Below are 9876 nucleotides of genomic sequence, written 5' to 3'. Positions count from 1 at the left end.
TTTTTAAATGGAGTGCGGCTTATATACAGGTGCGCTCTATAGTCCAGAAAATACAGTAATTCGTTTTTTCACAACTTATGTCAGTGGGCGGAACTTCAGTCTCATTTTTTAAGGGAAAAAAGCAGTTTTACTTTGAAAACAGGAAGCTTTACCAAAATTTTTGACGAGTTCCTTTCAGTAAAGACTAGGGCTGTGAATGTTGACGCGTTAACGCGCCAGATTAATAAAACATAATTAATTTGTTAATATTTATTAATCGTGCTCTGGCGTCTCAGGCGTCCTGCTGTGCAGCTGTGAGATCAGTGTAATAAAACTCAGTCTAAAATAAACTTAAACTTTTTATTTTACATTCTGTGATTGAGATTTTATTAAATTAAAGAGATAATATGGCATTTATTTGTAGTTTTCTAAAAATTGAGGAAACTCCACGTTTCACCGCGAAAGTCCCGCCCCCCTGTCACCACGAGGAGCAAACAGTTCAGAGAAGACAGACACGCCCCCACCTGTGAGCAGCCGGCCTGAAATCCAGCTGGATCAAACCTCTCCCAAAAAAAAGTTGTTTTATTATTTTTCACAAGCATAGTAAAGAACGTTTAGGAGAAAAAAAAGGAAAAAGCTGGAAAAACAGAAAAATAGAATTCTAGGAAAAATGTCAAATAGATAACGGTGAGAAATTGTTATTTTTTGGGCTGCCTGGTGTGACTTTAGCCAGGATTTTTTTTTGTGTTTGCATTCAAAAACATGTTGATTAGTTTGTTGACAAATTTTATTCTTGTTGTTTTTATAAAATTACAACTAAAAGTTTAATTTCATGTTGTAAAAACAATTTGTTAAACATTTTGGGGTTTCCACAGCAAAATGAATTTGTTCCAAATGGAATTTTATGTTTTTACATGATTTTATGTCTAGTGTGTGAATTTAACATGGAAAGATGACAAAATAAAGGTAATGTTACATAGGAGAGGTCGTGTTGATTAAAATGAAATTAAATAAGCAACCAGGGAGTCTTTCTAATTGAAAATAGAGGTAAAATCTGAAGTACAAAAAAACTGAGATTTAGACTCTAGGTTCCAAAAAGTTAAAAATAAATGTTCTAGATATCCAACTTTGGTTGTGTGATTTCATATTGGGATTATTTTCAGATAATAAGCGGCTGGCAAATACTGTAACTAAAATAAATAAATAACGTAGATTAATCGCGATAATTTTTTTTTCTGATTTGCAACCAATTAGTTCATTTTTATTCCCGCCCTAATAAAAACATGTTGAAAAACTTCTGATGGAGTTTTGCCTTAAACTGTGGATGAATCCAATCTTAACTTCGGGAGTTTTAACCAAATGGAGCTGCGATGTCTCCATTTAGAACACTACTGATTGTCAGCTTTTAGTTCAGAGTGAACATTTATGTAATGAAGAGATGCTGCTAATGTTTCCCTTTCTGAAGCTGCAAGAACATCCGGTCTGATGACCTGCTACTGATTATTAAAACACTGCCAGTGCCCCCCCATCACATTACCACATGTTTGCTGTGCTCGTCTGGGGCGGAGCTTGCGTTCTGCAGGCTGGGCAGGGTGGTGCTGCTGCAACGAGGTCTCCATGGTCTGCTGTCACTCTCTGCTGCAAACAAAAACAGGAAGACAAACGTTTTTTAGGTCAGAATCGCAGCCTGGAGCTTCAGCATTTTTCTTGGTGAAGAGAATTGCGTCACCTGCAGCGTCCTGACCATCGCAGCAGAAATCCTTCTTCTCAGAGGTCAGGCTGAAACACAGGACCTCTTTAGGGCTTCACAGATGCGTGGGACTGCACAATACTTCACACCACAGACTTACCTTTGAGCCATTTTACCTGGGGCTCCGCCCACTGCAAATGACACCCTCACAGCAGCTGGAGCCGTCTTATTAGGGGCCTTAGATCCCCGCGCGGGACCCAGCCTAAGCAGACTCTTTTTGGGGGGCTCCACAAACAGCTCAAGGTCGTTCTGAATCACATCTACCAGCAGGATATCATGTTCATACGCCGTGATTTCGTCCAGAACGGGCAGATCCTCCTTGCCGCTGCGGGGCGGAGTGTCGGTCTGAACAGGTGAGCTGGGGCTCTCTGCTGGACTCTTTGTTTTAGAATGGGAGGCATCTTCCCCCGCGAGTCCCACAGCCTGCTCATGTTCATCACATTCATCCTCCTTACCTTCAGGCTCATCTTCATCGTTCCAGAGGGAGGCCTTGGCTTTTCCTGGACAGGGGCTGCAGCTGAAACCTCCTTCGGTTCGGTTTTGCAGCCTGTGACGTTCAGGAGATGACTGCTGGTCCTTCGTTTGCTCCTCTTCATCAGAGCTGCTTGAGTTTTGATCAGGGTTATGTGGCGAGGCGACCGGAGAGAGAAGCGTAGGCAGGATGAACTGGTTGGTGTCTGTTTTCATGTAGCCTGCCTTTAGGAAGCCACACAGAAACAAGCTCTTGAGGTGGATCCAGTTTTCATTTGAAAGCGGTTTTCCTGGAAGACTCTTGTCGATCTGGTCTTCGTCTTGAGGAAATGGGGGAGTTGATTGACTAGAATGAGAAGAGTCCAGGTTACCTGAAGTAAAGGAGGACGGAGAACCCGCCTGGTTTGGGTGCTCGGTCACAGAGTTACTCGGTGATAAATCGCCACCCTCCAAAGAAGAGGAGGCTACAGCTCCATGAGAACTTAGGTGACCTTTCCCGAATGGCCAGGGGATGTTGGTGCGAGCGCATGAATATGGTACCTTCCTGGTGTACATACTGACTCTCTGGCAGGTGAAGGACTCATCCTGGTTTTCCTCACAAACAGGTTCTGGTGGAACCTGTGCTCCATACAGTTCTGTCTGGTCTCTGCGACTCTGTTGATTAAGAAATTCACGACCGGGCCAAAACTGTTGTCCAGTTAACACGGCTTGCTTGAAGCAGCGCATGGCTTTGTTCATGAGACCTTTGGGTAAGATGAGGCCACATCCGTGTCTACAGGCGCTGCAACCTTTAGCTATGTCACACAGAACCACAGTGGGATTCATCCACAACTTCGTCTCCTTAGATCCATCTGCAGTTGTCTTTTTACTTTTGGGCTGACCCTGAACCAGGTCAGAGCTCAAACGCTTCCCTCCTCGTTTAGAATCACTCCTCCATGGAAGGGGGGGGTGCTTGAACTCCTGGCAAACAGCGTCAAAGGAGCCATTGGATCTCCTAACAGAACTTTCAAACTCTGCAGGTCCAGGAGAGTTTGTCCTGTTATTGTCTACAAATGGAAACAGAAACATGTCAAATTGGACGGCACAATATGAGAAAAATCTACACTATGTGAAACTGCGATGATGGTATGACTTGATATCAATGGACTACTGGCAAAACAAAAATACTAATACATGTCAATTTGACTGTAACTGCTTTATTTAAATATTTTTTAGTTTTCTGCATGTTTTGCATAGTACCTGTGTTTGGAGAACTTCATCTGTCCTAAAACCAAAGTATCTCCAAACAACTGACAGACGTGTAACGGATCACTATACTGACAGTTCAGAACATGTAGAGCAGGGGTCCCAAATTTGCGCCCCCGGGGATAATAATTTGCGACCCCCTTCTTAATATGAAAGATTAATGTTAGTGCGGCCCACAAGATTGATATGAATGACACTTGTTATGTGCAGAGCTGAACGAACCAATCACAGTGAGGTATAAGGTTCTGGAGGCGGGGCATCAGCCGGGCTGTCCAGAACCTCGCTCATTCATTTATTCCACCAGTCAGATGGGCGGAGGAGAAGCCATGAAGCACCGAACGTGATTCGTGTGACAAATTCGTATGCCCCGCCCCTCTTTGCGCAGAGGTGAATTTGGTGCTCGTGGCTTGTCAAAAGATTTGTTTCTGTCGCTGTGCCGCGTGTGGGAGGAGCTACCAGCTCCGTCTGTGGATGTCTCACTTAGAATGAATGGAAGGCACATATGATGTCGAGGAATACGCTTTGAAGTGCTGGCTGTTCCTATTAAATCAGAGCTCTAAAAGCCGCAAACCTGAGGCCCGCTCCTCTTTCACCGCGTGGCGATCCGCTGCACCTGCCTGTCAAACATGTGATCCTGAGCTCGAGGCCGCACCAGCGTGTGAGTGTCTGAATTTTGAGGCTCACACACCAGCTGTGTCAGCGTGCATTCTAGCACCTCCCCGTAAAAAGTCTGTGCAAACGTGAGTAGAAGTCCGAAGTGTGCTACGCGCATCAGCTTTTTTTTTTTTTTTTAAACGGGGGAAAAAAAAAGGAAAACTATATGGATTAAAGCTAAAAATTGATACTTTTTAAACATTTTACAACATATATTTTTAATAAAACATCTATGAAGTACTTCAAAACAGAAACATAAACATTTGCTCAATAAGCCCTATTTATAAAAACAAAACTTTAATAACATCTTTGATCTCAAGAATATTCTTATACATTAAAAAAATACTTACGATGGTCATATAAACAAAGGGCATCATTTGGTACGGTATCTTTAAACTGAATCAATGGATTGATGGAATAATTTACAACTTTTAAATCTTAACTGTGTCTCCTGTTGTTAGAGTCACCACTTGGCGAGTAAATATTTACATCTAATTATGCCTATAAGCTCTCATTTTGGTAATTTTTTTAGACCTCTCTACTTCATTTGTCTGTGCGCAAGGTAAACAAACGCTCACAAAACACCACACCCCGCGGTCACTCCCGCTAATCCTCCCCATGCAACGTTTAGTTTGGGCTGATGAAGACATGGCAGATAAATACAACAAAATTAATTCCTAGGATGTTCATAAAACCTTTTTTTTTAATTTAATGACAGATTTGAATCCACTGTGTATTAGCAGCAGATGTTGCACTAAAACTGCAACCTGTGTCAGATGTTGTGATAAACCCCGCCTCCGTCCCTCTTGAGAGCACTCCAGTTACAATGTATAACAATAGTCCAAATCTTTGTTTTCAGGCTGTTTTTGTTATGATTTCACATAAATGTAATCATCTGGTGACAGAATTAGGAAATCTCTGGTAAATCTCAGTTTCTTCTTAGCGTGTTTGAATTTGAGTTTACAGTTAAAGGACAACAGAGACTTGTTCATACTAGGCAGGGCTCTAGACTAACTTTTTGTACTGGTTGCACCGGTGCGTCTACCTTTTTTTCTTAGTTGCACCAGCACAAAAGTTTGGTGCACCAACCTTCTCGACCTCATTGCATTTAACAACATTTACATGATCTCTTTCCTTTTTATTTGCTGTCAATATCTGCATTAAGACTTGAAAAAGATTAACTTACAAACTGGTAAACATAAAGCCTTTTATTTATAACACAGTTCTACAATAATGATGAACTATTAAATTTATAAAAAATTAATAAAAATGCGAAATTTGAAAAAGCTTAAATTTGTGACAGCAAGTGAAATGTGTGGAACCAAAGTCTCCCTGCTCTGCTCCATTCTGAAGCATCCACTTTTGGACAAATAGATCCATGATCGTCTTTGTCTTTCAGCTGCAATCTGGATCCAAACTGTAAAGATGGATAGAAACGATATTGCTCACCATATTTGTTACACTGTAATGTTAGCTTGGGAGTGTGAGGGGCTGTAAGATAGCAGGAGAGCGAATAAACAAAGATTTCATGAGATATCAGCGTGAGGTTATTTGCAGGAAACTATGTCCTAAAAAAAGAAAGGTTTTTAGATTTTGCCTAAAACAGCAGAATTATAATGAAATGACCGAAGTAACCCTTCCGTTTTCCTTGGGGTCCAGATGACTCCAACCACATGTGATGTGTGATTTCTTCCATGACAAATGTGGACAAAGGTGGACAGGATTTTATGTCTGCCATGGACATTAGTGAAACTCAAAAATCAATGATAAAAGAAAGTTCAGCGCACTGTCTTGTGGGGTCCAGATGACCCCAATTATAATGCATCTTTGAAAACAGATCAAATATAGTTGAAGTAGGACTTTAAAAGGCTTTACAGAGCTTAAATTTCAACTAAATAAAAAAACTTAAAATTTTGGTGATTATACAGAGCCATTCATTTTAATTTTTCAAATTTACTCTTGTTTTTTTAAACTTTTCCTTTTTCATTTTTTAGAATAATTTTAGTTTGTGGAATTTTGCTTTGATTTCTAAAACTTTCTTTTATTATTTGATTTTCGTTTTTGTCATTGAGATCCTTATTTTTTGCGTTAAATAATTTGTTTATGTGATCTAACCTTCAGGGCCACCGTAGTTAACACTAAAACACCAATGATGTTGCAGTGAATAAATGTTGCCATGGGGGAGTGTGCGCACACGGACCCAAACTGAACGAAAGTGTCCGTGTGACTGCGCGCCGATGCGGGCGGTGTGGAAGCTCTTTCAGATGTACATTCTAATAAATTAATAATAATTTTTATCAGAAGTTTTTACAGGTACACGCACGAACAGGGAGGACTTCTGCACGTGTTTTCGTGGACTTTTCATCATGGTGGCCGCCGTTTTTCCTTACCGGGAGGGAGGGTCTAAGGGCAGGGATAACCAGTTTATGTAGTCTGTTTAGTTTTTAACAATTGTTTATATTTTGAAGCCCAATGAGGCAAATCTCTTTGTGATTTTGGGCTATATAAATAAAATTGAATGAATTGAATTGTGTGCGCGCCGACGCAGCTGGCGGTGTGAGCAGCTTCAGGCTCGTGTTTGAAGACGCCACCAACACTAAAGCCTGTGGTGTGGAGACATCAAGGGTTCACCGTTGAATATGACGATCAGGGAGCGAAATGTATTAGAACAAGAACAATATCTGCAAGATTTGCCTCATCTCTATATCATACAATGTGGGAAACATGTCCAACATGACCGCCCATCTCTGACGTCATCACCCAGCCCTGTCACCATCTTCAAGTTGAACAACAATCAATCAAAACATCCCATTAATATTTCAAAGACTTCGTTACCTCAGATAAACAAGAAAATATCTGATACCATCAGAGTGTTTATTGCTAAAGCTCTGCAGTCTTTTTTCAGTGGTTGATAATGAGGACTTTTGTCATTTAATGAAAACAGTTGATCCACAATATAGTGTAGCAGCACGTGCATATTTCACAGAAAAAAATCCCTATATACCTGCATTTTATGAACAGGTGTGCAAAGAGATTGAAGATGAAAACGCACAACTTTCCACGTACAGCTGGACTTCCCGGGAAACAGAACTATCTCTCTGTAACTTCATTATATGGCGGCTCTCACACTGGAAAATTAAGAGTGCAGTAGTGTAAGCTGTCAAGACTTGAGAGTTTACAAGTATTGAGGACAGAGGCACTTTAACATTTGATTAAACTGTATACAAGTTGGAATGTTTGCAAGTTTACAAGAGTTCTATTTAAATGTGATTCTGCAATAGGTGCCAAAAGCTGTACACTTGAAAAAAAAATCTAATTTCTTTGTTCTGTCTGTTTCTGTTTGGCTCCAGGTGTTACTTGTGTAAGTATAGAGAAGGTTTTAAAAGAAAATAAAAGCTTAAAACATAGCCAATGACGTAAATTGCAACATTTTGAGGCAGTTGCAACAACTTGAGGCAGAAAGCTGGGGAATAGTCCAGAAACATCTGCTGCCTTGAAGGTTCCAATGAGCACAGCAGCCTCCACCATCCGGAAGTGGAAGAACTTTGGAATCACCAGAACTCTTCCTAGATCTGGATGGCCATCTGAGCTGAGTGTTAAGGGGGCGAAGAGCCCAATAACCCAATATTCACTCTGTCAGAGCTCCAGCGATCCTCTGTGGAAAGAGGAGAATCTTCCAGAAGGACAACCATCTCTATAGCACTACACCAATCAGACCTGTATGGTAGAGAGGCCAGAAGGAAGCCCCTTCTCCCTAAAACCACAAGGAAGCCTGTCTGGAGCTTGCCAAAAGGAACCAGAATGACTCTCAGACCACGAGAAACCACATTCTGTGGTCTGACCAGACCACCATAGAACTTTTGGAGTAAATGGAAAGTGTTGTGCTTGGAGAAAACCAAGACCGTTCATCACCAGGCCATTACCATCCCTACAGTGAAGCATGGTGGTGGCAGCACCATGCTGTGGGGATGGAAGACTGGTCAGGATCAAGAGAAAGCTGACTGCAACAATGTACAGAGACATCCTGGATGAAAATCTGCTCCAGAGCGCTCTTGACCTCAGACTGGGCCAACGGTCCATCTTTCAGCAGGACAATGATCCAAAGCACACCGGCAAGATATAGAAGGAGTGGCTTCAGAACAACTCTGAGCCCAGAACCCAGACCTGAATCCAACTTAACATCTATGGAGAGATCGACGCTTCCTATCCAACCTGATGGAGCTTGAGAGCTACTGCAAAGAGGAATGAGCAAAACTGTCCAAAGAAAGGAGTGCCGAGCTGGTGGCGTCGTATTCAGAAGGACTCAAGGCTGGAATTACAGCCAAAGGTTCAGCAACTAAGAATTAAGCAAAGGCTGTGAAAACTTATGTACATGTAATTTTTCAGTAAGAAAACTAATTTAATGCTCTGTTCTTCAAAACATCCTGCTGAAGGCAGAAGACGATGACTCGGAGTCGACAACAACAATAGAGTCCACTGTGAATGACTACCTCATGGAGAAATACAGTGATGCCCTGCTGGACGTGGCATCCCTTGTAGATCAGAGGTTCAAAACCCAACACATTGATGCTGCTAACAGAAGACAAATTGAAGAGGGTTGCTGTCACTGAGCTTCAATCCCTCCTGTCTCCAGAACCAGAGTCCAGAACCTTCCACCTCCATGCCCCAGAGTGGTCTCATTACAAATCCACCAAAGAAAGTGAAACACTGCTTGGGAAGTGCAACATTTACTACAGAAATTAGATTTTGTTTAATTGTCAGTGTTTGGTTACGGTGATGCTGTTAATTCCCACTGGTCCGTGAAGTACGCACGAGATGTCAGTCTGTGACGCACCCCGCGAGAGTAGGTGTAGCATGCGGAAGTGGATGCTGTGTATTGTGAGTCGCAACTGATGAATAAAAAGAGCATCGATTGAAAGCACGTCGTCGTCTGTGGATGAATCTGCACGTTTGATGGGATGAAGAACACAACATGGTGTCAGAGTGAAAACGGTACCGCAACGGAGAAGACAGTATGGATGTCACTGGAGTTCCCTCGCCGCACATGGACTGGGATGCGAGAAACCTGCCCGAAGCATGGCGCAAGTTGAATTTGCACGTGGATTTAATGTTTTTCGGACCGCTCGAGAGGAAGGGAGAGGATGAAAAATGCAGCTACCTACTCCTTTGGGTCGGAGATAAAGGCCGCGACATCTACAACACGTGGACGCTCACGGCTGATGAAAGTAAGGGGCTAAAAACATAGTATGACCGCTTTGAGGCGTACGTAATGCCCAAAACAAACGTTATTTTTGCTCGCTACAAGTTTCATGAGAAAGTACAAGGGGCCAGTGAGCCTTTCGAGCAGTTTGTAACAGATTTGATGCTGCTTGTCAAGGACTGCAACTATGCTAACAGCGAAGAAATGATCAGAGACCGCGTGGTGTTCGGCATTTACTCGCCCAGAGTCAGAGAGAAATTACTGAGCGTCGGTTCTGATTTAACGCTGGAGAAGGCGATTGACATCGCCAGATCTCACGAAATAGCTAAAGCACAACTCAAAACGATTGTTGGCAACGACCACAATGTCCACGCCATTGAGCGGCATTCATCCAAAACCGCCTTAATGGAAGTTGCGCCATTGCAGATCAAAGAGAAACACCTTCCATGTTCGGACAGCAGGGGGCAACAATGAACTATTGAAAACCTGCTCCTTCTGTGGAAACAAGATGCACGGTGTGCAGGAGACCTGTCCAGCTATACACTACAAAACATGCAATAAATGGAATCATTTTGCT

The 9876-nt window shown here is 42.3% G+C and overlaps 1 protein-coding gene across 1 annotated transcript in view; it reads right to left on the bottom strand.

The window, feature by feature from the left end:
• Window positions 1-9876, bottom strand: part of topaz1 (testis and ovary specific PAZ domain containing 1) — a gene marked incomplete in the record, with an annotated part of 32422 nt that overhangs the window by 19233 nt on the left and 3313 nt on the right. Inside the window, 3 exon segments of the mRNA XM_036214273.1 lie at window positions 1517-1617; window positions 1709-1758; window positions 1830-3246. Coding sequence (XP_036070166.1) covers window positions 1517-1617; window positions 1709-1758; window positions 1830-3246 — 1568 coding nt within the window.

Source organism: Oryzias melastigma, linkage group LG11 (genome assembly GCF_002922805.2).
Source record: "Oryzias melastigma strain HK-1 linkage group LG11, ASM292280v2, whole genome shotgun sequence".
Lineage (NCBI taxonomy): Eukaryota > Metazoa > Chordata > Actinopteri > Beloniformes > Adrianichthyidae > Oryzias > Oryzias melastigma.
This window is presented reverse-complemented; position numbering and strand designations above follow the sequence as displayed.